This window comes from Dermochelys coriacea, chromosome 7, assembly GCF_009764565.3.
Source record: "Dermochelys coriacea isolate rDerCor1 chromosome 7, rDerCor1.pri.v4, whole genome shotgun sequence".
Classification (NCBI taxonomy): domain Eukaryota; kingdom Metazoa; phylum Chordata; order Testudines; family Dermochelyidae; genus Dermochelys; species Dermochelys coriacea.
The window spans coordinates 126,331,049-126,357,174 of NC_050074.1; the positions used below are offsets into that span (position 1 = coordinate 126,331,049).

Below are 26,126 nucleotides of genomic sequence, written 5' to 3' on the forward strand. Positions count from 1 at the left end.
CAGCCCCATAGAGGTTCATTCATTCTGTGCTGAAAGCACAAGTGTGCAGGAAGAGGAGCAGGGGAGGAACTGGCTTGGTGTGGATCTGCCCGGCCAGGGGGCAACATGTGGGGGGTGGGGGGCGCTGCAGAACCCCCACTGTACTGCCCTGGGGAGTCCACCAAGGTCACAGCACCCAGGATCTGCTCTCTGGAGCCCGCCAGCCCCACCGGGGCCCCTCAATCCCAGCCCCCAGCCCCCGCTTGCCATTCCAGGGGGCTGGTGCCCAGTGGTGCAGGGGCTGCTCCAGCGAAGGGCTGCCTGGCAGAATGAACTCATTAAGGTGAGCTGTGCAGAGCCTTGTAGATCGGGCAGGGGAGGGGGAAATCAATGGTAGGGCCCGCGGCCGCAGACCAGCCGACAGGAGTAATGGGACTGCTTGATTTAGGAACAGGCAACACGCTGGCAGCTGCAACCTGGGTAATTAGGTGTGTCAGGAAGATCCATGGTGAGGAGTTCAGGTTGATGGTCACATGGCCCCCACTCAGCAGGGCCCCCAAAGCCAAGAAAAACAAGGGGGCCCCTCTGATGGGGGCCTGTGCCCTTCCCAAGGAGCCTGGGGGACCCCATTTCAGACACGCATCCCCAAGTTATTAGTGGCTCCGAGAGCAGCACCAAAGCCAGGCCAGGAGGGTCCCTGCCCCAGCTCAGAGCTCAATGCACCGGGGCCCAGAACCCCAAGGGCAGAGGTGGAGGCACCCAGCAAGACCGGGGGAGTATGAGTGAGAGTATGAGTGAGCCCAACTCGCAGAGACACCCCCCCCCCCATGACTAGACCCCCCCATGCAGGGACGGGCAGCCGTGAGCTCCAGCTGCAGTGGCTGGGCAGGCTGGCGCTGCCCAGTGTGCCGGTGATCTGTCTCCAAGGAAAGACACTGGGCCCACGTGTTTGGAGGAGATCCCAGTGCACAATGGCCCCTGCCTCCAGGAGCCAGACCATTAGCAGGGGAGGAAGGGCTGTCAGGCCCTTGGCGAGCCATTGGACCTGCCCGTCTCACTTGGCGATGTGCCCACACGCAGCTGAGGGCACTGGCAGGCCCCCATGACTCTGGCACTGCTCCCACCAAGGCAGCGACTTGACACCGTCACACCCCCCCACTCCCTGGCAAGGTGCCCCATCACCGTCCCTGGTCACTGCAGGGGCAGGCCGTGGCCAGGGGCATGTGGAGCATTGGGCAGACTCCAGCAGTGCCAGTGGGGGGGCCAGGCCAGGGCAGCCAGGGGGCCATGGCCTGCAGGGAAGCACTGGCCCCTGGAGATGGAGTGCAGGGAATAAGAGGCAGCTGCCCTGGCCTTGTGCTAGGGGTAGGAGATGGGCAGCCGCCTCAAATGGGGCATACGAGGGGTTAAGGGACAGCCCCTATCGCTACCCGGGGGATGGGTCTATGGGAACTAGTCAGCCCATCCCCCGCCTGGTGATCTGGGCAAGGCCAGGGGCGGGGCAGCGCCTCGCAGCACCCCCTAGTGCCAGACTGGGGGTATTGGGACATGCACCTGCTTGTGAACACACCAGCTTCACCCCCTCCCCCGTTTCTCTTTGGCCCCAGCGTGACTCTAGTGCTGGCTCCGTGGGTAGGGGACCCCGTCCCAGCAGGGCCTCAGGGACGGTGGGCCCGTGGCACGGCGGGGAGGGCTGGGGGCCGCAGGCGCTGCTGACTCAGCGGCTGCGTTGGCTCCGCGTCCCAGCCATGAATCAATGGAGTCACTCGACTGAGAAATTAACTCCAGGCTGCAGCCATCCCTCATGTGCCGAAGGTCACGGCAGCGCCGCACGGCAGGCCCCGGGGGGGGGCGCTCCCCACGCCCCCAGGGACTTCCCTCCGGCACCTCCCCACATGAATTCCCAGTCCAGAGCTGTCTATGCGCCCTCCCAGGGACCCCCAGGCCTCTGATGCTCAACACAGGGACCTCCACACCCCTAGCCATGTGGGGTGGCATTGGGAGGGTGGCTGGGGTTCAGGATTCATGGGGGGAATGGGCAGACAATGGGGGACCAGCTCCATGGCAGGGGGTGCAGGCTCTGTGGTGGCAGGGAGGGGATGGGCCACATGTTCTGTGGCGGGGGGTGCAGGGACCATGGGCACTGTGGTGGGGCAGGTGGATGAGCCATGGGCTCGGTGGCGCGGGGCCCAGGGGGGGATCCAGGGGTTTGACCCATGGGCTCGGAAGCGCAGGGGGTCCGGGTGGGGGTGGGGTTGACCCATGGGCTTGGTGGCGCGGGGTCCAGGTGGCCCGGGAGGGGTTTTATGCATGGGCTCAGGTGGCCCGGGAGGGGTTTGACCCATGGGGTCGGTGGCACGGGGTGCAGGGGGCCCGGGAGGGGTTTGACCCACGGGGTCGGTGGCGCAGGGGGTCCGGGGAGGGGTATGACCCACGGGGTCGGTGGCGCAGGGGGTCTGGGGAGGGGGGAGGGGTTTGACCCATGGGCTTGGTGGCACAGTGTGCAGGGGTTTGACCCATGGGCTCAGTGGCGTGGGGTGCAGGGGGCCCGGGAGGGTTTGACCCAGGGGTTTGGTGGCGCAGAGGGTCTGGGGAGGGGTTGAACCCATGGGCTTGATGGCGCACCATGCAGGGGGCCTGGGAGGGGTTTGACCCATGGGCTCGGTGGCACAGGGGGCCCGGGGGTGTGTGTGTGCAGGGGTTTGACCCATGGGCTCAGAGGCGCAAGGGGTCCGGGGAGGGGTTTGACCCATAGGCTCGCTGGCGCGGGGTGCAGGGGGCCTGGAAGGGGAAGGGGATTGACCCATGAGCTCGCTGGCGTGGGGTGCAGGGGGCCCGGGAGGGTTTGACCCATGGGCTCAGTGGCACAGGGGGCCCGGAAGGGGCAGGGGTTTGACCCATGGGCTCTGTGGCGTGGGGTGCAGGGGGCCCGGGAGGGTTTGACCCATGGGCTCAGTGGCACAGGGGGCCCGGAAGGGGCAGGGGTTTGACCCATGGGCTCTGTGGCGTGGGGTGCAGGGGGCCCGGGAGGGTTTGACCCATGGGCTCAGTGGCGTAGGGGGCCCGGAAGGGGCAGGGGTTTGACCCATGGGCTCAGTGGCGTGGGGTGCAGGCGGCCCGGGAGGGTTTGACCCAGGGGTTTGGTGGCGCAGAGGGTCTGGGGAGGGGTTTGACCCATGGGCTCGGTGGTGCAGGGGGCCCGGGGGGGGTTTGACCCATGGGCTCGGTGGTGTGGGGTGCAGGGGGCCCGGGAGGGTTTGACTCATGGGTTCGGTGGTGCAGAGGGTCTAGGGAGGGGTTTGTCCCATGGGCTTGGTGGCGCAGGGGGCCCTGGGGTGGGAGGGAAACAGGGGTTTGACCGATGGCCTTGGTGGTGCATGGTGAAGGGGGTTCGCGGGCGGTTGACCCACGGGCTCAGTGGCGGGGCGGGTGCAGCTCACCCGAGAAGGCGTTGTTGGTGTTGAGGAAGTAGATCTCCTCGCGCCCGTCCCCGTCGATGTCGCAGGCTGTCACGCCGATGGCATTGCCCTGGCGATCCCGCAGCGCGTAGTACGGGGAGCTGCGCTCGTCCGGCGCCAGGTTCACCAGCCGCTGCCGCGCCCGGTCGTACTTCAGCACCAGGTTGGGCCCATTGTACCTGCGGGGGCAAGCGTGAGCACTGGGGCAGGCATGTGGGACCCACCCCAGCATGTGCCTTGGGGCTGGCTGGCAAGGCTGGACCTGGGCCCCTCAGAGGGTTTGGGGTGGCCCCAAGGTCCTTTCCTTGAAGCCCGCACTTGAGCCCTGCCATGGGGAGGGAGTGGCACTGCCCACCTGGTGCCAGTTTGGAGGGCTGCAGCTCAGACACCGGGCACTCACCGGGGCTGCAGGGAAGAGCGTCCCCTCCGCTGCCCTGGGGCTGGGGGCAGCACAGAGGGGCTGCGGCGCTGGGGAATGGCTTGGGGCAGTCTCAGGCTACATGGTCCCCACTGGCCCAGGCATCTAGAAATCAGCAGGAGCCCGAGGGCTGGGCAGGACCAGGCTGTGCCCAGCCCCACAGGGAGATGGACGCCCTCTCCAACTGCCCCCCCCAGCAAGCCCTGGCTGGCAGGAGCTCGTTCCCTGCACCCCCAGAGGCAGGAGGACAGCAGTGGCCAGGCAGGAAGGACCAAGCGGGGGTGCTGCTGGTTGGGGGGGATCCTGGAACAAGTTGGGGGTGGGGGTGAGGTGCTGGGCAGCTTCTGCCCCAACTAAGCCCCAGAGCCCCACCCTGCCTGGCGGCCCTGGGCCTGGCACCACGTCCACCTGCTTGAGCGCCAGCAGGAGAGGATCAGGGTGGCCACCTCCAGCCCTGCTACACAGCCATGCCGGGGCATAGGGTCAGGCAGCGGGGAGAGCTGCAGGCGTGGCCAGGGGAGACACCCCATGCCCCCCTCCCCCACCTCCTGCCAGGCCCTGGGAGGCACATGGCCAGTCACCCTGTATGCTTGCTGCAGGATCACCCCCATCATGTGGCCCCTAATGGTGGAGGGTCACTGCCCACTCCTCTGCCCCACATGGCCAGGCCATGAATGCAGTGGGTGCTGCCCGTGCCACCCAAGTGGCCCGCTGCTGCTCAAATGCTGCTCACACCTCACCCATGGCATGAGTGAGGTGACTGGCCCCATCTGGCCTCTGCCCTGCCGTGGGGCAGACAGGCTCCAGCGTACAGAGTTGCCTGCTCCCCCCGAGCACCCTGCCAGCACGCAAGGAAACAGCTGGGTGCAGAAGCAGGGCTGGCCCCTCTGCTCACCACTCCAGAACTGGCTGCCCCAGGCAAGGCTCAGTGGGGCTGGGCCCCCCCGTGAGGGAGGGAGCAAGACTGCACCATGGCCTCAGGGCAGGGGAAAGCATGGCACAGTGACGGGCAGCCACAGGGGGCCGGGCCCAGGTCCACAGCTCCGGTGCCAGCGATCCAGGCAGCAGGGCAAGGCCCCTCCACAGGCGATTTGGAGAGGCCTGGAACAAGTCACACCCCCGTTGAGCTCTGCCCACCCCGCAGGGGCCCTGCCCTGCCCTCAGCTCCAGTAAACACGTTACACAACTGGCACCAGGGCTGGTTACACAACCCTCCTTCCAGCAGCTGCTGACTGCTCCACACGGCATGGGAGGGGAGCAGGCGCAGCTCCTGGGGGCGGGTGGGGGGAAGCAGCAGCCTGCATCTCCAGCCCAGCCGCACCCCCCAGGAACGCAGACTACCCCACCTGCGACATGCTTGCCCTGCGCAGGGAGAGCAGAGGCCTTGATGCCCCAGCTCCGGGAGCTGGGGCTCTGGCTGAGCTGGGGGTCCTTACAAGCAGCCCGTTCAGGGCAGGGCTAAGGGCCATCGTGAGATTGGGGGGAGCAGGTAGTGGAGGGGGCACTTTGTGGGGTGCTGCTTGGCCTTTCTTGTTCAGGGGATACAGGCCTCAGGGACAGTGCTCCAGCCCCACCCCTACTCCAGGAGACGGGCCCGGGTGGTGGGGGCAGGCCAGCGGGCGCTGTCCATCGTCGTGAGGCCCACGTTCCCCCACGCTAGACCGTGGCACAGGGCACTGCTCGTGGAGGAGCAGTCGAGCCTCCCACCACCCAGCCGGACCCCCGTGCTGCCCTAACGAGGGAAAGCCCCTTTCCGTCTGCTCGGCGCACGGTCACCACCTCCCAGCACCACTGAATGAGCTGGAGCACAGGGAGCAGCTGCTGCGCCCAGGGGTGCATGGCCCCCCACGCTGCCCTCACCTGGAAACACCCACCCAGGTGTGCTGCAGGCAGCCAGGAGGTGTCCCTCTGAGATAATCCGACTCGGGCACAGCAAGGGCTGATGGGGGGGAAGAAAACTGGGTGCAGCACCTCAGCTGCGTGAGGATGGGCGTTTACAGGGCCAGGTTTTACCCAGCCAAGCCTCAGCAACAGCAGCAGATCTGGGAACCCCCACCCTGCACCCCCCCTCAGCTGGCCAGGCCATTGGGCACCCAGCAGGGTCCCCCAGGGCAGGGACAGACCAGTCCTCAGCTGCCCCAGGGTGGGGGCAGGGCACAGCTGGAAGCCAGAGCCTGGCACATAGAGACCATGGCAGAGATGGAAACTCCCTGGTGAGGCGCCTCCAGCCCAACTGTCTGATGGGGCCTTCGCCAGCCTGGCCCCCAGCCAGATCCATAGGCGGGGGAGCCCATGGGGCATGCTGCGGGTTTCTGCTGCAATGGGGCCCAGAACCCCCCTCCAAGCACCCACAGGGCCCAAACAAGCCCACATGGGGCAGGGACCTCAGCCCCCTGCAATGTGTGTTGGGGGGCTTTAAACACTCAGCCCTGGGTGCAACTCTGGCTCCCTCACCTGCCACAGCCTCTCAGGTCACCTACACTGCCATTAGCCCCCCCGCGAGCCTCCTCCAGCCCCTGGCAGATGTGGGGCACTCCAAGCGGGTTGGCCCCATCAGCAGGGTTCTGGCCTGGGCAGCGCAGCTCTTGCTGGGCTTTGCTGGCTTCCCTTCTCCCAGTGTGCCCTGCTGGCTCTGGGGGGCACGGTGGCAGGGCCACGAGGAGGGTCTGGGGGCAATATCCAGAGATCCAGCTCTAGGGCTGCTGTGGGCGGAAGGAGCGAACAGCAGGAGAGCTCCAGGCAGCCATGCCCCACACCCTGGTGGGCCGGCCCAGCCGCTGGATGGGGCTGGCAGGCCTGGGTTGTGTGGGTACCCATGGGGGATACGCTGAGGGCCACGAGCTCCACAGACCTAGCTGGTTATGCGTGCAGACACCCCTAGGCGCACCCCCCCCCATGCAGTGCTGGCAGGCGTCCTCCCTTACTGCACCACCGCCAGAACCCTCTGCAGCCAGCTCCCATGGGTGCTGCAGAGAACGCTGTGTGCAGGGAGCACAGGGCTGGCCTGCTCCCGGGGGCCCTGCTGAGGGGCCCCAGTAAAGGGCTATACAAAACCTCCAGCCCATTAGCAGCATCACAGGTGAGTGGGGCTCCAGCCCCACAGGGATGAGCTGGTAGCACTCTGCAGAAGGGACCTGGAGGCCAGGGCACCCTGTCATCCTTCCTGCACCACCCACATCTTCCATTGGAGGCCAAGTGGGTCATGGGTGGGGCTGAGTCCCAGAGACAACAGGCCTCTCGGGGGGGGGGGGGAGGGAGCCCCACATGGCCAGGATGGGGAGACATGGCAGGGGCAGAAGGGCAGCCCAGGGTGCCATGGAAAGCCCACTTGAGACTGGGCATGGGAGCAGGCAGCCGTGGCCCTGTCCTGGGGCACTGCTCTTTTTTGGAAGAGTGAAATGCACAAACAGGCCCCTGTGGGCTCTGGCTACCAGAGGCTTTTCCCTCGCCGGGGCACTGCTGCTGGCCCAGAGCACCCCTCCAGCCAGACACGCCCCAGGCCAGAGGCAGTGCCCGGGAGCTGGGCAGCCAGTGCAGAAGCTCAGCTCTGCCCCATCCCATGCCAGGGTTGGGCACCCGAGCCCTGGCCCAGCCCCAGGGCAGAGGGAAGGGTGGGACCTGGAGCAGCAGGGACCCTGCTCCCCCCCCCCGCTACCCACCCTGCCACCACGATCTCCAAGTCCCCGTCGGCATCCACGTCGGTGACGGCCACGCCGTAGTTGAGCTGTGTGGGATTGCTGTCGTAGTCAGGCGGGAGGACGTGGCTGGTGACGGCCGTGAACATGGCCTCGCCGCGCTGGGAGCCCTCGCCGGGCCACGCCAGCCGCAGCAGCCACAGCAGCAGTAGCATCCTCAGCACCTGGAACCAAACCCACACAGGACTCAGCCTGGGTGACACCCCCTGCCTGGCCTCCCGGCCCTTTGCACCCCTGTGACGAAGCAGGACTGTTCTTAATGTTTCCTCTGAATACTGTAAGGGTGCCTCAGTTTCCCCTAGGCAGTTCTTAAGTCTCCAGGTGGTGGGATAAGGGGGTGTAATTGTTGCAGAGCAAAGGGCCAGGTACATAAATGGCAACACTCTGTCTCCTGGCAGCTGATGGCCTGGACCCTTCCCCCCTGCAAGGTGAGAGCTAAAGGGTTGGAGAAGAAAGGAAGCCAGCGACCTCCTGGCCCTGGAAAGGGAGAAAGCCCAGAGGAGGGGGGGCTGGAGGGGGTTTCAGGTTGGGGCTGGCTGGGGACATGGAGTGAAGTGCAGACGTGGTTGTCTGGCTCACTGCCCTCCCCAAAATGGAGCCAGCTGAGGGGTCCTGTTCTCTGCACCTACAAGCTCTGTGTTAGACCATGTTCCTGTCGTCTAATAAACCTTCTGTTTTACTGGCTGGCTGAGTCACGTATGACTGCGAAGTTGGGGGGCAGGACCCTCTGGCTTCCCCAGGACTCCACCCCCCCAGAGCACGCTACTGTTTGAGCCTCCACGTCCACCCCTTGCCCCTCAGCTGCCATCACATCACTGCCCCCACCCTGCCCCCAGGCCCAGCCACCCCAGAGTTCTGTCCCTCAAAGACCCCCATGAGGGGAGGTCAGTGCTACAGATGGCACCCAGGGCTGGGCTACAGCCCTGGCTGCCTGTCCTGCTGGCCTGTGCCCCCAGGTAGGGACTGGCCCTGTGCCCGGCTGGCCCAGGGCAGGCACCTGTGGCAGCTGAGCCACTCATGCCAAGGGTGCAGCTGGCTCTGCGGAGGCCTGCACCATGTGTCACCCAGGTGGCTGCACTGGACCGGGGGTGCCCATTTTCTAGAGCGGACAAGGCCCTGGAGACCAGGCGAGGCTGCTGGGGGAGCACGGCCACACACTGCGCAGGGCAACCAGACAGTGAGGTTGGACCAGGAGACGGGCATGCCCAGCCTAGCGACTGCAGCATGAGCTCCCCAGTCCCTGGCCCTCACTGCCCCGCGGGCAGGACTGAGACTACTGACCTGAGAGCACCCAGCCCATAGATTGTGCAGCTTCCCAGCCTCCTGCACCCACAGACCTGGCCAGCAGGCGCCATGGACCAGCCGCCCCCCTCGCAGCTCCCCCTGGGGCCACTTGGGAGATGCTGCCTGGGGAGTGGGGCTGTTCTTGGGGCCAAAGGCAAATGGCAGGGCTGCAAGGCTAGCCAGAGCCCCATGCTGTCTAGCAGGCCAGGCTGAGTGGGAACAACGTGAGCCAGGTCAGACAGGAGAGGAGTGTCCCAGACCCAGCATCACTGGGGGCTAGGCCATGCAATGGCAACATGCCAGGGAAAAGCTCCCACCTGCCCAGGCTTTGCATTAGCTCTTGCCCAGCGGAGGGTACCAGTGCCTGCAGGGCAGCTCCACAGAGCCCTTGCACTGTGCACAGCTGTGTCCTGCTGTGGGGCAGGAGCAGACCCAGAGCGAGGCAGGCGATGCCGACAGTAGCACTATGATACTCTGTAAAGACGACGTGCTCTGGCCTGCGTGTCCCAGACCCCTCTCACGAGGGGCAGCAGGAAGAGAAGGGCTCAGCTGGGCACAGGCTGAGTCCAGCCTTGGAGAGCTGGTCTGGGGGGGTAGCAATCTGCTCAGTGGGGGTGGGGACACAGCCTAGTGCTGGCAAAGGGTGACTGGCTGGAACAAGGGGATGGTCAAGGACGTTGGAAGAAACTGATTCTGCACTCAGCACCGTTAGCAGGTGGAACTCTCTGCCACAAGAGTTGCAGAGTGTAAAACAATGAGACATTTCCATGGCTAATGAGCCCATCCTTCAGGCCATCCATCTGTGAAATGCTGACAGCTGTGAACCCCCTGACGGGGCAAGAGCCAGCCCCTATCCCTGAGTGCAGCAGCCCTTTGCCACACAGCATGAGACCCTCCACCTGGTCTGGTGTACCTGTGTTCCAGCAAGAGCCAGAGAGGAACCCTGCCGGCTGAGCCGGGGTGAACAGGAGCCTTGGCAACATTGGCTCAGCCACACCCAGCTCAGCCAGTCAGGCGGGGACACCCCTTGGCAGCGGCCACAGAGTCTCTTGGGCGACACCGGGAGGGTGTTCAGGGCTGCGGACGCCAGCCGGTCTCCAGGATGGCCCTAGGGTGAAAGGTCACCCCAGCCATAGGAGCTGCCTGGCTGGAAGGGGCGTGTGAATGGCAAAACAAGGAGGGGTCCATTCCCAGACTCCATGGATTCAAGCACCCAGGCACTGTGATTCAGGGCTTGTGGCAGAGTTGGCTGCCTCCTGAGCACCCCCTTGTGGCCTAGGGTGGTGCTGCAGTGCCCTGCCTCAGTTTCCCCACATTTCAGGCTCTCTCAAACAGTTCTCCTCCGGTCAGCAGCACCCCTTGCTGGGCTGGATTTATTCCAACAACAAAATCATTCCCAAGAAAGCTTTCACAGCTGCCTCCTGCCTGTACTCCCAGCCTTTCCCACTGGGGCCCCCAGGCCTTCCCCATGAAGGCAGAATTCCCAGCCCCTCATTCCAGCTTCACTCTGGTTGTGTCCCCGAGAGCCCCCCTCTTCACCGCTTACCACAGCTCTTCCTACGGGAACCAGCTCCGCCGCACTGCAAGAGAGGCAGCAGAGAGGAGATGGGGCTGGCGCTCCATCTCCAGGTGCTCCAGGGCCTCAGGAGTCCCTGAGATGAACCTATAGCCACCCAGGCCCTCGCTGCTGTGAGCCCTGGCCCGTAGCACCACACTGGCTGCTGACACCCTCCCCAGGGCAGGGAGTGAGTGCTGAGTGGGGGGCCAACTGCCAGGCTGGAGAACCAGGCGAGAGCTACCCTCAGCCCCCGCCAGCCCTGGCCCAGAGACACCTAGGGCAGCTCAGCCACCTGCTCAGCACTCAGACGGGGATGCCAGCAGCCCCTCACGAGGCAGCACCATCAGCCCAGCTGCTGGCTCCCCCCTCCACTCAGCCAGGACCAGTGTCTTCCCAGCTGCTGAGCTTCACAACCAGGGCACATCACTGAAGTCAAAGGACTTTGTCTTGCAGCAGCGCCAGCTCTCAGCAGCTGGCAAGCTCAGGAGGGCTGGTGGCAGCTCCTGCTCACCTGCACCAGGCTGACTCCAGAACCTGGCCCAATCTTAGCACAAGAGAGGTGTGTGGACAGCATAGCTTGGAGCCAAATGGGATGTGTACGACGGTAGGGTTGAGGCTCCAGCTGGGATTGGGCTGAGGTGCCAGGCGCTGCACAGACAGGGCAGAGCTGGCCTCACTCGGTGAGTTCCCAGGGCACGGACACAGTGATTCCCAGACAGCCGCTGGATCATTGCGGCCCGGGTGGGGTTTGTAGTAGAAGATTCCCCAGACAATTCCTAGAGGGGGAAGCCAGAGCCCTGAGAAGGAGCTGGTCAGTCCCAGCCAGGCAGCACGGTGCTCCCAGTAACAGGCCACGCCGAGTGTGACGCTTTGTACCTCATGGGAGCACTCTACACCCCCATGTTCATCCTTATAATAAATTTGTGTGCTATCTAATGCAAAGTTTGTCACATCAGGTATCTTCAGAAGGCTCATGATGCACTGAACATTGTTATAGGTTATATAGTTACATGTATATAGTTATGAGGCTGAAAATGTGTCCTCATGGCTTAAAACAAGCCCAGGCAAAACTCTCCAGGAGCAGAAGGGCAGTTCACACCTCATCAGGGCATGTATGGGACAAACCCTGCCCAGCCTCACAGGAACAAAGGACACTGGCCTAGGCAGCAACAAAGGATCTGTGGACTCTTGAGTGAGTCACCCCCCTTCCCTTGGCCAGTTGGGGACTACGGTGAGGTAATGCTCACCTGACTCTGAAGGAGGGAGCCAAAGCCAAGAGGGAAGAACGAACATGATAAAAGGGAGACGTTTGCCATGCTCTTCCACCTCCATCTACAGACACCACACCATGCTGATCAAAAGGGAAAGCCTGGCTGAAGGGCAACCAGCCAGCCTGTGGTGAGAAGCACCAGAGTTCGTAAGGGCATTGAAAGTGTTAAGGTCAGCTTCGAATGAGTTTTGCTTTTATTTCATTTGACCAAGTCAGACTTATATTTTGACTTATAATCACTTGAACTTTATCTTTGTAGTTAATACATCTGTTGGTTTATTCTACCTGAAGCAGTGCATTTGGTTTGAAGCATGCCAGACTCCACTTGGGATAACAAACCTGGTATATGTCAATTTAACGAAGACATTGACAAACTCATAGAAGCTTGCAGCATCCAGCGGGTATAACTGGCACTGTAAGACGGAGGTTCCTAGGGTTGTGTCTGGGACTGGAGATATTGGCTCGTGTCATTCGGTTGCACAATTCAAGGAGCAGCTTCCATGCCAGAGGCTGTGCGTGACCAGCCCAGGAGTGGGGGTTCTCAAGCAGAGCAGGGCAAGGCTGGCTCCCAGAGTCACAGGTTGGAGTGACCCAGCAGATCAATGGTCTGGATAACACCAGGGAACGACACACTGACCCACTCCCACGGTGCAGCAGCAGCTGCTCCTCTGGGGGCACAACGCAGCCTCTTGGCTCCGAGCCAGAGGGACACTGAGCAGAGCTGTGTGCCTCTTGGCCCTTTGCCATCAGCTCCAATTCCCTCAGGCCCAGCAAGGCCATGACCAGAGGGCCTGGCTCTTAGCCCAGGGATGGGCAGCCCCACAGGTGCCCCAGTGTGAGCTCAGGCCAGATACCCACTGTGGGGCACCAACAGAGGCAGTGCTCGGCTGGCCTGAGAGGCCAGAATGACACCCCCTCTGGGAGACCAGGGCTGGGTTTGCTGAGTGATTCGGGCAGTGGCCTGCAACCCAGGGGGTCGATTCCTGACTCTGCAGCAGATCCTGTGTGGCCTTGGCCAGTCTGTCGCTCTGGCCGTGGGGTGCCCGGCCTGGTGCAAGGGTAAACAGAGTACTGGTGTGAGATGCCCAACACCATGGACCTGGGGGCTAGAAAAACCCCTCCCTTGCGAGTTCGTGGGGAGAGATGGGAGCGGCTGGATCACCCTGTGCAATAAGAGCATTTGCTTGAGGTTCATGGCTCCCCCCGACACCAGCCAACAGCCACCCATGCTGTTGGGGCCATTAACAGGACTAGGTATGCATCACAACAGAGACAGGCAGTCAACTTGACCAGCCGCTGGCAGGCTCAGGACTCCGAGACTAGCTTATCATTACCCGAGGAAAGAGGATGTGATCGGCACCAAGCACGGGGCCAGCTCATTGCGCACCCGGCACTCAGATTTGGCTAATTAAACTAATACATCAGAGGGCTCCTTGGTGAGATTGGGAGGGAAAAGCCCATTAATTAGCAAAATCTGTCAGACTACACACACCTCCACCTCTACACCAGCACCTCCCACACCATCCACCCCCACCCCCAGCTCTGCCCTGGGGAAGAGGCTCATGCAGGAGGCAGAGCCTGCATGGGCAGGTGGCAGGACAGAGCCTGGCCCTTGTGGGTGCCCCTGGGCAGGGGGTGCTGGCACCCCAACATGTTGGGTAGTCCCTCGCTCCCTGAAGCTCTTGTTCTCTCCAGCTTGCCCCCCCCCCCCGCCCAGCTGCAGGCAAAATCCTCCAGGACTGATGGAGCCTTTCCAGGAGGGAACAATGTCCCTGATTGGCGACAACAGGCTGCCCCAGGGATCCGCTCCTTAGCAACACCCAGGGGCCATGTGGCCTGGAGCCCTCGCCTGCTGGGGGCTGTGCAGGACCCTGGGCTGGGAGCAGGGAGAAGCCAAGCACATGTCCCATGGCTCCCAAGGGCAGCCAGGTCTGGCTGTGTGGAGCTGGAGGGTGCTGTGCCCAACACCTGCAGGCTGCAGCCTGGCTCTGCCCAGGCCCCATGCCACACAGACCCACGGCCAGGCTTGCCTCAAAAAACACATCTCCCGGCAGCCTCTTAAAGGGCTGCAACCCCCGGGGCCTGCAGTTCCCACTGACTGTGTGCTCAGCACCACGGGCCCTACCCCGGGGCACCTGCTGCCAGAGCCCAGGTGCCATCAGAGATGATCATGCAGGCACAGGGTGGGGCCGGGGGCATCCTGCAGCAGGGGTGGGGGCCGTGTCCCGCAGCGCAGCTTTGCGTGGCCCAGAAGCAAGGTCACAGCCCGTAAGGACAGGGACAGCCGCCCCACGCAGCACTGATAGCACCGCCTTGCTCAGCAGTCTGTGCATCCACCCCAACCCCAGGTGGGATCTGACAGGGCTGGGGGCCAAGCTAGCAACTGAAAACAGCCCCTGGGCCCAATGCCAGCAGACCCTGGGTGGCCTGCCCCAACCCTGACCCCCAGGGAGTCAGCCCAGCAGCGAGTGGCATCATGCCCAGCTAGGCCCAGAGCTGCAGCCAGCCCTTGGGCCCAGGCAGTGGGACCTCACTCCTGCATGGGATAAACCCAGAGCCAGAAAACAAGGGAGGGGCAGGGAGGGGGTAGGCAGCCTAGGACCCAGGCCAAAACAGTCACCCTGACCCCACCCCTGCCCACTAACCCAGCCCAGCTGCAAGGCAGTGCCCCTTGCCAGGGACAATACCCCCAGGCTCCCACCTCTGCCCAGTCCCCCACATCACACTTCCAGGGCAGGGAACAAAGCACAAGGGGCAGACCCAAGGGCCAGATGTGGGGCTCAAGCTCCTGGGCAGCCTCAGGCTGGAGGCAGAGGTGAGCCTCAGAGAGTTCTTGGCCTGGCTTCAGAGCCCAGGGGCAGCCATGGGGCCAGGCCAGAGAGAAGTGAGGCACAGGGAATAGGGGGTGCTGGAGTAAGCACTGCCCCCAGGGCAGGGAGCAGCCCAGTAAAGAGTGCTGTGCTGGCGTGGCCCAGCCCGATCCTGTGGGAATGGGGGAGGCAGAGACTGCTCTTTGAGGCCTCCCTGGGGGACACCAAGGGGGAGCGTGTGGTAACATCCCAGCCCCCTGAGACTCAGGGCAGATGGGGCACCTAGCACTGAGGTGGGGCTGGAAGATGGGATGGATCACTCCACCATGCCCGGTTCCCTTCTCTCCCTCTCAAGCACCTGGCACCAGGTGACTGACTCATAGCTCTCTTGTGGGCAGTCCAGGTCCCACAGCCCCCCAGGTAGCCCCAACCTCTCCCCCCCTCCAGAAGCTGCGGCCAAAGGATGGATCCCTGAGCATTCCAGGTGTCAGGGCAGGGGGAAGCCCAGACCAGGCCACGCCAGCCCCACCTTCTCAGTGCGCAGGGACCCCACCCCAGGTGGGCTGGGCCAGGTCACTTCCCAGCCACGGTGACAGCCATACACCCCTCACAGCATTCTGGTGAGGTCACAACTCCCCAGCCACCATCTCGCCCCAGCAAATGTCAGAGCACCACACAACCACATACCATGACCTCCCAACACCCCAGTGAGGTTACAGCACCCCCCCACTGGCAGCTTAAGGGGCTCATCCCACCCAAAGCTCTCCTGCTGCAGGACCAGGGCTGGTCACTTCCAGGCACCGCTTGGTACCAGAGCCCAGCAAAGCACCAGGTACCCAGGCAGTGCTGCTCTCCGCGGTGAGCCCACAGTCCCAGCCCAGAGCCTGCGGATCCAGCCCAGGGCTGCAAGCAGCTGGTCACTCCTGTACCACAGCTGGAGGAATCCAGCCAAGCGCTGACAGCACCAGCGCCTCTGTGGCAGTGCACCAATCCCAGGTGGTTCTGACCCCCCAGAGGCACTGGAACTAGGGGTGCAGTCAAATCCCCTGGCTTGGACTAGTCTCCATCATCATATCCAGGGGTTATGGTCTGGTTCAATGGCGCTCTCTGCCCCCCCACACTACACCCTGCTCTAGCCCCCTGCTGACCCAGCCAGCACAGTCCCATCGCTGCACTGGGCAGCTCTAATGGGCTGTAACCAGCAGAACCTGGATTGCCAGCTCCCCCAGCCCCAGCCAGTCTGGTGCCACTCAGGCCCCTCTGCTTTGGAGCCCTGGGGCTCAGCCAGCTGCTAATGCAGTGTGGCACTGGGCAGTCACCTTAGCATCCACGCGCCAGCCTGCCAGGACACGGGCTCCCCTGAGGAGAGCAGCCACTTCCACCTGCAGGCTGCCAGCCAGCCACCCACTGTGCCAGGGGACTCTGCAGATAGAGAACCCCCAACCCCTCCAAGGGCCATCACCCCATGCCCTCCCGTCCATAACCACTCCCTAGCATCCCTCCCCACGCCTGTCACCCACCCCCTTCCGTTGGCCCCAGAGCCCTACCACCAGCCATACCACCTCCTTCCCCATCAGCCCCCCTCCCCAATATCCCTCACCCCAGCCACCGCCCCCACTCCATAGCAGCCCTTCAGGGGGGCCCAGAAGAGAACTTTGTCCCAAGTGCTACCAAGCCCCCCACGCCCATCCCCGCCGCCTCCTGCCCGGCCTCGGGGAACCTGGCCCGCCCACGGCTACTCACGGCACAGCCCGCACGCTGCTCCCCGCTGCCGACCCGGCTCCCGCGGCTGCAGCCCAGCCAGCCCCGCGGACCACTTATAGGGAGCCGGCCGCGGCCGGGCGCCAATGGGCTCGGGAGCTGCGCCGGCGGCGGCCAATGGGGAGCGGGGAGGCGGGGCTGGCGGCGCTGATTTACTACCCGGCGTGGCAGGAGCTCTCGGGGCCCGGGCGCGGAGGGGCGGTGGGATCCCGGAGCTGCCCGGGCGGGTCCCGCCGCCGCCGCGATGCCCCGGGCTCGCAGCACATGGCCCGGCAGCTCCCGGCCCCTGGACCCCCAGGTGCCCCCTGCACCCAGCCCTGGCCCTTTGCCTTCCCTTGCCGGCCTCCCTGCCCGAGGCGGGGGGCTGTCAGGCGAGCGCCCTGGGGAGCAGTCCTGGGCCCTCCCTGCCTGGAGCCGGGCGCGAGAGGCCCAGCCTGGTGGGGGGAGCCCAGGCGGTGGGGCGAGGAGTGGGGGTTACGCGCTGGTTGGGGAGGGGCCGGGGCGGGGGTCTGCGGGGGAGCTGGAGCCACCGCAGCCGGGGGAGTCTCCTGCCATGGGAAGCCAGAGCACAGGGAGGTTCCCAGCCCTGGCCGGGGGGATGGAAGATGCTGTTGCTGGGGTCCCGCCAGGCGCTGGGCCCCATGGTCCCCGAGGCAGCCCCTAGCAGGCCCCACGCAGAGCCCCGGCCCAGCCGCAGGTGGGGCCCTTGGGTCTCGCTGGCCAGGTGGCTTGGAGTGATGGGTGAGGAGCCGATACCGTGTCAGTCCCGCTGGCCTGGCAGCCGGGAGCCGGCCCGTCACTGGGTTGCCATCTCCATCCCCGCCAAACAGAAACAAGATCACACGTGCGGGACCTGCACCCTTCGCTGCCCGCGGCCCATAGCAGCACTGCCCGCTGTGCTCGGTGCTGCCCAGACTCCTATGGCGCGATCTTTCCTACCCAGAGGGAGGGGGCAGGACTGCCACCCCCATGCTGTACGGGGTGCTGTGGCTCAGAGAGAAGCCAGGAGCTGCCCAAGGATAACAGGGAGTTGGCGCCAGAGCCAGGAACTGAAGTGAGCTGTAGCTCACGAACGCTTATGCTCAAATAAATTTGTTAGTCTCTAAGGTGCCACAAGTCCTCCTTTTCTTTTTGGATCACCTTAGTCCCAGTCCAAAGTCAGAAGCGCCCGGTCTGCCCGGGCAATTGTCCCTATGCCCAGCCCCTGCTGCTGCCCTGCCCCCAAGCTCTCTACCCAGCACGCCGTGCCCCAGGTGTTCGGGGCCCAGGAAGAGGGGCTGCACCAGCCACACACCCGCTCTGAGCACCACAGCCCCTGCTCTGTGCCCCCCAGGGCAGCGCAGGGGCCCAGGAGCCCATCCAGCAGTTTCAGACCTTGACACTGCAACCAGTCCCTCAGCCAGCGCCCCTGCCAATTCCCCCAGTCCCCGCGGAGCTGTGAGCAGTTGCAGCTGGATGTCTCACCCAGCCTGAGTGACCAGCTTGGTGTTATCAGCACAGTGTGTAGAGCCTGCTCCCCTGCCCCCCACGACAACCAGGTACCAAAACAAGCAGGCAGGAAGCCAGGCCGAGCATGCTGAGACTGCCGATGGGGCCGGGCCCGCTGGCTCCCTGGGGCCTTCAAGCAGGCTCATTACGCCACTGGGGATGCAACATGCACCATCCTCCTGTGTGAGCATCGGAGCGTATCCACATCCCCCGTGCACACACGGCGCTGTCCATCACTGACTCACGCCTGGCGCCCGCCCGCGCCTCACACCCGTCTTTGCAGCCACTGCCCTGGACAGGCCGATCTGAGAGCCTCTGCCCTCCCCCAGCCCTCTCCTGCTGGGGCACACAGGGACTGGGCCACTGGGTTATTTTAGCCCCGGGGTGCTGTGGGTGGTTTTATCCACCGAGGCGCTGGTCTGTCCCCCCAGTACCTGTGTGACCGGGCACAGGTGGGGAGACTCAGAGAGACTGAGGGACTCATCCAGGGCCACCTAAGAAGTCTGGGGCTGAGGAGGGTGGGCAGAGCCCCAGGTCAGGTCCCTAAGCACAGGGTCCCTTCCTTTGCCCCTGCCCTCAGACCTTCCCTTCTGGCCACCCTGTTTCAGAAAGGGGGGCTCTGACGCATGCACTGGGGGTGGAACAGTGGAAGCGGCAGGTGCAGGAAGTGGGGGGACATGGGGGCACAGGACAGCAGGGCACAAGCTGCCTGGCACAGGGATGGCATTGACAGCTTCTCCCCCACCCTGCCCCAGCACAGGGACATGGGGACCGTGGGGTCAGGAGAGAAAAGCACATTCCAGCTGATCAAAGGAGGTGCTCTTAACCCAAGCTACAATTAGCCTGGGGAACTCACAGCCACTGGAAACCACAGAGGCCACAACCTGAGCAGGAGCCAAAATGAGATGAGACATTTCGCTGAGTGAGAATGGCCAGAGCAGCAGCAGCAGTGTGTGGAGGAGGGCGCCTGGGGGCTGGCATGGGGCAGGTGGGTGGGGACGGGGTGAGCAGCAGCAACAGTGTGTGGAGGAGGGCGCCTGGGGGCTGGCATGTGGCAGGCGGGTGGGGAGGGGGTGAGTAGCAGCAGCAGGGTGTGGAGGAGGGCGTCCGGGGGCTGGCATGTGGCAGGTGAGTGGGGACGGGGTGAGTTTCAGCAGCAGGTGTGGGGGAGGGTGCCTGGGGGCTGGCATGTGGAAGGCGGGTGGGGAGGGGGTGAGTAGCAGCAGCAGGGTGTGGGGGAGGGCATCTGGGGGCTGGCATGTGGCAGGCGGGTGGGGAGGGGGTGAGTAGCAGCAGCAGGGTGTGGGGGAGGGCGTCCGGGGGCTGGCATGTGGCAGGTGAGTGGGGAGGGGGTGAGTTTCAGCAGCAGGTATGGGGGAGGGTGCCTGGGGGCTGGCATGTGGAAGGCGGGTGGGGAGGGGGTGAGTAGCAGCAGCAGGGTGTGGGGGAGGGCGCCCGGGGGCTGGCGTGTGGCCGGTGGGTGGGGAGGGGGGTGAGTAGTAGCAGCAGGTATGGGGGAGTGCGCCCGGGGGCTGGCATGGGGCAGGCGAGTAGGGAGGGGGTGAGTAGCAGCAGCAGGCTGTGGGGAAGGGCGCCCGGGGGCTGGCATGTGGCACACAGGGGCGCGAGGGGGTGAGTAGCAGCAGCAGGGCACACCGGTGGCAGGAGGCACAGACATGGCAGTGGAAAGGAGCTGTTGGAGTGAGCGAGAGCTGGGCGCAGGACTTGGCCCCACACAGCAGGCGGGGCTGGCAGCGGGGACAATGGATAGGAAATTAGACCCGAGCTGGCAGCGAGATAGGGCTGCGGGGGGAGCACAAACAGAGGCAGTGCCACGTGGGGATGGGGGGCTGTGCAGCTGCTGGGCTGGCACGGGTATAGCCAGGGCTGCGAGTGCCACGCGCAGCATCCACCTCCCAGCGTCCAGCCCTACCAGTGGGTCCACCTCACCCCACCCCCATAGGATCACCCAGCACCCCTGGCACGGGGGCACCCAGCGCATGGGCTCCCCAGAGGGTCCGTCCCATCCCATCCCCAACATATACTGCATGGCTGCGGACACCCCAACATTGCCATTCACAACATCCCCATGTAGCCCCATGTAACTAGCGCCTCCCCCCTCACTGGGCGGTGGAACGCCCAGTCCCCCCACCTCCCTTGCCCCACTGCCCACCCTCCCCGCGCAGACACCTTGCCCGGCGTGGGACGGGGTGACAGGAGTGGCTGGGGTTAGTGCACATCGGTGGCCGTCAACACTGGGGCAGCGGGAAGGTAGATGGTCCCTGCAGATGGGTGCTGCAGGGCACAGAGAAGGCAGAGGGCTGAATGTGCACCTTGGCCATTTCAGCACCTCCATGCACCCGCGGGAGCCAAGTGCGGTGCCCTGCCTGCCCGTGGCAGCGCGGCTCCCGGCTGGATGTGCTCAGAGGATGAGGCCCCGTCCATGCTGAAGGCCGAGTGGAGGGAGGCTGTGCAGGGTCTCTAAGCCCAGTGTCGGGCAGTGTCACTTAGCTCCTGAATTGGCAGAGGCAGAAGCCCCAAGAGCCCATTCTGATCACCCCATCTAAGCCCCTGCGCTGCCCTGGCAGATGATCCGCCCAGGGATTGCTGAGCCACGTAGCTAGGCTATGTCTGCACGGTGCTATGGCACTGCGGCTACCCCGCTGGAGTGCAGGCGTCTCTTCCCTCACTGGCAGGGGCTGTTCTGTCCTGCTCTCCGGGAGGCACTAGCTCTGCTGGCAGAGGCTGCATCCACCCTGTGACAAAGCGGGACTGTTCTTAATGTTTCCTCTGAATACTGTGGGGGTGCCTCAGTTTCCCCAGGCAGTTCTTAAGTCTCTAGGTGGGGGGATCACGGGGTGTGATTGTTGCAGAGCCCTAGAGGGCCAGTGTGATGGTGTCTGCACAGAGAATGGCCGACACCCTGTCTCCTGGCCACTGATGGCCTGGGCCCCTCCTCTGCAAAGGGGCCAACTGAAGGTGCTGGAGAACAAAGAGATCAGGTGGCCTCCTGGCCCAGGAAAGAGACAAAGGCAAGAGGAGGGGTGGGAGAGTTTCAGTTTGGAGCTGGCTGGGGAAATGGAGGGAGGCCCAGATGGGGCTCTGGCCTCCCTGTCCCCCAAGATGGACCTGACTGAGGGGTCCTGTTCTCTGCACCTACAAGCTCTGTTTTAGACCATGTTCCTGTCGTCTAATAAACCTTATGTTGTACTGGCTGGCTAAGAGTCACGTCTGACTGTGGAATTGGGGTGCAGGACCCTCCGGTTTCCCCAGGAGCCCTGCCGGTGCAGACTCGCTGTGGGAAGTGCATGGTGTGGACGGGGATGCTGAATGCTCCATGGTCAGACCCAGGAAGGGGGGAGCCGGGGGAGCTGTGTCTCCTGAAGACAGGCTGCTCCCGGAGAGGAGACTTCCCCAGAGTCCTGCCTGGCTTCGTAGGGAGCAGTTCCAGGACATCGCCTGGGGACTCTGTGACAACTGGTGGCAGCGGTGGGATGTACTGCACCCCGTGAATGGTGCTTCTTGCAGTAAGTGACTGGGAAGCAGTAAAATGAAGGGCGATTAACGAGGACCAGGTGTGCTGAAGGCTCAGCGAGGAGCAGTCTCAGGGGTGGAGGAGTCTGCAGCTCGATCCTGGCAAAGAGGTGGTGACCTGGAGAAGGGCTGGCACACTAGGGGTTCTCCCTGGAAACTGTGGGGAGCTGGGAGCCCACAGGCCTGTGAGTCCACAACAACTTGGGAAGAGCAGAGTGAGGGCCTGTCACCGTCTCCGTAAGAAGGACATTGTAACCCTGTGCAGAAAGAGAGGGTTGCGCATTGGAAAGTTCCCCAAAGCCCAGTTAATCGTGCAGCTGGAGGAGGATGATCACTCTGAGGAACAAAAAGAAAAGGAGTACTTGTGGCACCTTAGAGACTAACAAATTTATTAGAGCATAAGCTTTCGTGAGCTACAGCTCACTTCATCGGATGCATTACTGTATGCTGTAGCTCACGAAAGCTTATGTTCTAATAAATTTGTTAGTCTCTAAGGTGCCACAAGTCCTCCTTTTCTTTTTGCGAATACAGACTAACACGGCTGCTACTCTGAAACTCTGAGGAACAGATTCCTGACCCCAAATGGGGCTATAGCAGGATCTTGGAGCAGCTGGAGTGGTAGCCAGGCATCCCCAAGACTCCTGTCCCCGACCAGACGGGGGTCTTCACGATCGGGTTCCCCATCGGGGATCGGAGACGGACGGGATTGGAGCTGAGTCCGAGGGAGCAAGAGGACTGTGAGAGACAGTGAGAGCCTGAGAAAGAGCTGCAGGAGCAGCAGCAGCATGAGCTGGCGATGGTGGAACGGAGAGGCAGAGGGGACCTCCCAGGGGTGAGTGGGGATAGACCCCAGGGGGCCAGTTCCGCAGGGAACCTCAAGACTAAATTGCTGCCCCGGTTAAGGGGGGGGGGATGTGGATGCCACCTCACTGTTTTGAGCAGGCTGGCGATTTGAACCAGGGGACCCTGCGGAAAAGCCCCGGTGTCTAGCTCCCTTGCTGGGTCCCAGGGCCATAGACTCCGTCAGCCAGATGGGTGGGGAGGTGGACAGGCTCCCACTCCTGACCCCAACCTATATGTCTGTGTGGAGTTTCCTAGGGTCAAGCCCCTCAGACCCCCAGTGGGAGCGGAAGGTGATGGTCAATGGGGAGACATTCCTGGGGTGGCGAGATCCTGGGACAGAGAGAACTGGTGTCAGGCCCGTGGTGGTGCAGCCTCAGATGCTGAGGGGCTGTGTGAGCTGAGTGAGGGTCCCGGGGATGAAGCCCCTCGCCCTGCCTATGGCCCAGATCCCTGTGCAGACCCAGGAGGGGTCGGGCTGGCTGGTCATTGGGGTACTCCAGGATACCAGCTGCGAGACCCTGCTGTGGGGTGACTGTGTCTCTTTGGGACAGGATCCAGGCCCTGCTCCTGTAACGGTTGAGGGTTTGAATTTGAATCCAGGGAACCAGTCGGCGGAGAGGGAAATGGTCAGTGAAAATGCAAAAAGAAAAGGAGTACTTGTGGCACCTTAGAGACTAACTTATTTATTAGAGCATAAGCTTTCGTGAGCTACAGCTCACTTCCGATGAAGTGAGCTGTAGCTCACGAAAGCTTATGCTCTAATAAATTTGTTAGTCTCTAAGGTGCCACAAGTCCTCCTTTTTCTCTTTGCGAATACAGACTAACTCGGCTGCTACTCTGAAACCTGTCATTATGCAAAGTGAAAATGCAGATGACCTGGCTGGGGGGGGGGGGGGGAAGGAGCTGCTAGGTTCAGGATACCTGCCTGCCTGTAACCAGCCCCCTGGGGCTGGGTGGGACAGAGAGATGCTCCCCGCCCCCTTGCACACCAGAGAGGGAGCTCAGGGGGCTCACACTGGCTCTGATGCAGTGAGGAAAGCAGCAAGCTCGCTGCCTACCCCCACTGGGACAGCAAGGACAGCGCTGAGCAAGGGGGGAGGTAAGACTCCAGCTGAGTGGGGGGACCCACAGGCAGGGCAGGTCAGCTGCCAACCAGGTTTGCCTGGTCCAGAGGTGCTGCTGGGAAGTGTGTCCGCGGCAGGGAGGGAGCGACCAGGAACAGGGCTCAGCGAGGCTGTGACCCCAGGCCCAGCCAGCGAGAGGAAACAGGTCCCCATCCCTTCCCCAGCAGCTGAATTCCAGACCGAGCTGCTGGTGACAGAGACACATGGTCAGAGGGTTGCCAAGGTCAAGATGGGGGCTCTTAAACAAAAGGGCCCAAATCACAGCCCTCCAGACTGGAGCGCTGTGAGGAGACTTGATCTCAGTTTGAACCCCAGGAGTATTGGGATGGCAAAAGGGCATGGGCTTAATAAACCTTCCCTCATGCCGCCAGCAAGTGCTATCAAGCACACCTGACCTAGGGAGGGTGTGAAACTGGAAGGGCCTGGTGTAACTCCCACCAAGGAACGGGAGAGATGCTGGGGCATCCATGGGATACGTTGGTGGGTTTGAACTTCCCCAGGTCACTGGCTAAACTGACCCTGCTCAGTTCGGTCTTGAAGGGGGGAGAGATGTGGCGAAGTGGAACTGTTCTTAATGTTTCCTCTGAATATTGTAGGGGTGCCTCAATTTCCCCTAGGCATTTCTTAAGTATCTAGGTGGTGGGATAAGGGGATGTGATTGTTTCAGAGCCCTAGAGGGCCAGTGTGATGCTGTCTGCCCAAAGAATGGCCGACACCCTGTTTCCTGGCCACTGATGGCCTGGGGCCTTCCCCTGCGAGGTGCCAACTGAAGGGGTTGGAGAACAAAGAGATCAGGTGGCCTCCTGGCCCCCGAAGGAGACAATGGCCAGAGGAGGGGCTGGAGAGTTTCAGTTTGGAGCTGGCTGGGGAAATGGAGGGAGGCCCAGATGGGGCTCTGGCCTCCCTGCCCCCCAAGGTTGACCTGACTGAGTGATCCTGTTCTCTGCACCTACAAGCTCTGTTCTAGACTGTGTTCCTCTCATCTAATAAACCTCTGTTTTACTGGCTGGCTGAGAGTCACGTCTGACGGCAGAGTTTGGGGGCAGGACCCTCTGGCTTCCCCAGGACCCCGCCTGGGCGGACTGGCTGTGGGAAGCGCACGGAGGGGCAGAGGATGCTGGATGCTCCGAGGTCAGACCCAGGAAGGGGGAAGCCGGGTGAGCTGTGTGTCCTGCAGACAGGCTGCTCCCAGAGAGGAGACTTCCCCAGAGTCCTGCCTGGCTTCGTGGGGAGCAGCTCCAGAGCATGGCCCGGGGACTCGGTGACACACCCTGCGAGTTAGATCAACCTAAGCACTCTGCATGGGGTGTAGACTGGCCGGCATGTGTCCACATGGGGCCTCGAGGGTCTAAATCCAGTTCAAATCCACCAGCCTTGAGACCAGGGCAGCTTTACCAGACAAAGAGGACGTGGAGCCTCTTCCAGAGTGCGTGAGCCATGGGAGCTCCCACCCTGCCTGGACACAGGGCCACACACGCCCAGAGCCGGGGGGCAGAGGTCCCAGAGCATCTTGTGCATATGCTTGTTCCTTGTTAGCAGGTCTCTTCGGGCTGCTCGACACAAACTGGCACCACAACAGTGCGTGCACCCGCAATGCCCCCTACCGCGTTCCGCTCCCGGGGTGACAGCCTAAGGCAAACAGCAAGTCTCCAGGCCCGGGGCAGCAGACTGGAGCCAGCAGGGCTCACACCAGCGCTCGCTGTGTGCCCAGCTTTACCTTGCCGGGCACTGATGCCTGGGCAAGGGCACTGTGCAGCATGTCCCCTGCCAGCCAGCGCTGCTCCTGGTTCCCTGGCTCTGCCCCCCGGCTGCAGTGCCCAGCGTTCCCCAGTCTGGTCCCTTGGGTGCCTGAGCTCCAGGGCTACTGTGGAGATAGCTGGGGCTCTGCCACACTTTTGCTGCTGGGTCAGTTCTTTGCAGGAGATGGGCAGGGCTGGGGACAAGCCTGGTGCTCTGGACTGGCTTGTCTGTCCCACCTCTCTTGGGCTCACTTCTCCCCCGGCTGACTGGCCTCAGGGAGGGGCCCTGGTAGGGTAACCATATGGCCTGGTTTGGCTGGGACAGTCCCTTCTTAAGCCCTGTCCTGGACATCCCAACTTTTTTTGGCGAAAGTGGGCATTTGTCCTGTTGGCTTTTGCCAAACCCGTGGGGTGTGGAGAAGCAAGGGGCAATGCCAGCCCTGCGCGGGGGGAGGCAGGGCTCCGGCGAGCAGCTCGGGCCAGCCCATGGGGAGCTTGGGCCAGCCCCAGGCAGAGAGGGGGGCTTGGGCTAGCCCCATTTGCCCTTTAGGAAATCCAGTCACCCTAAGCCTTGGGACCTAGCGGGGCGCTGCTCTCTGGCTCTGCGGACGCCAGCTCCCACCGACTGCACTGGGCTGATTCTTGGCTTCGAGGCTCTGGTGCATTTCCCCGTGGCCCAGTCTGCAGTGACGGAAAGGAAAGTACAAGTTCCAGCCCCGTTCTCCCACCGCCCCCGAGCTCTGTGGGGTTCCCATTTTCCCTTCCCCCAGTGGGGTTCCCATTCTCCCCCCTCCCCTGAGCTCTGTGGGGTTCCCGTTCTCCCCCCCCAATCTCTGTGGGGTTCCAATTCTCCCCCCCTCCCCTGGTGGGGTTCCTATTCTCCCCCCCTCTCCTGAGCTCTGTGGGGTTCCTGTTCTCCCACCCCCCAATCTCTGTGGGGTTCCCATTCTCCCCCCTCCCCTGAGCTCTGTGGGGTTCCCATTCTTCCCCCTCCCCCGGTGGGGTTCCCATTCTCCCCCCCCCGAGCTCTGTGGGGTTCCTGTTCTCCCCCCTCCGATCTCTGTGGGGTTCCTGTTCTCCTCCCATCCCCTGAGCTCTGTGGGGTTCCCATTCTCCCTTCCCCGATCTCTGTGGGGTTCCCGTTCTCCCCCCACGATCTCTGTGG

At 63.2% G+C, this 26,126-nt stretch overlaps 1 protein-coding gene and 1 long non-coding RNA gene across 5 annotated transcripts in view; one reads left to right on the forward strand and one right to left on the reverse strand.

Moving 5' to 3' along the window:
• CRTAC1 (cartilage acidic protein 1) overlaps window positions 1-16,259 on the reverse strand; it is a 35,740-nt gene extending 19,481 nt beyond the window's left edge. The window contains exons 1-4 of one of the 4 annotated variants that reach the window (XM_043519395.1): window positions 16,215-16,259; window positions 13,030-13,035; window positions 7,515-7,714; window positions 3,420-3,616 (exon numbers count right to left, since the gene is read on the reverse strand). In XM_043519395.1, coding sequence (XP_043375330.1) covers window positions 3,420-3,616; window positions 7,515-7,705 — 388 coding nt within the window. In that variant the 5' untranslated portion in view covers window positions 7,706-7,714; window positions 13,030-13,035; window positions 16,215-16,259. Of the gene's footprint in view, window positions 1-3,419; window positions 3,617-4,750; window positions 5,021-7,514; window positions 7,715-13,029; window positions 13,036-16,214 lie in introns of those variants that run through there. The other 3 variants (XM_038410377.2, XM_043519393.1, XM_043519394.1) reach the window with 3 other exon arrangements.
• On the forward strand, window positions 7,622-24,887 carry LOC122461142. The gene is made up of 3 exons (XR_006282901.1): window positions 7,622-7,698; window positions 18,855-18,864; window positions 24,876-24,887. It is a non-coding gene; the product is annotated as an uncharacterized LOC122461142 (long non-coding RNA).
• Window positions 24,888-26,126: the final 1,239 nt, after the last annotated feature.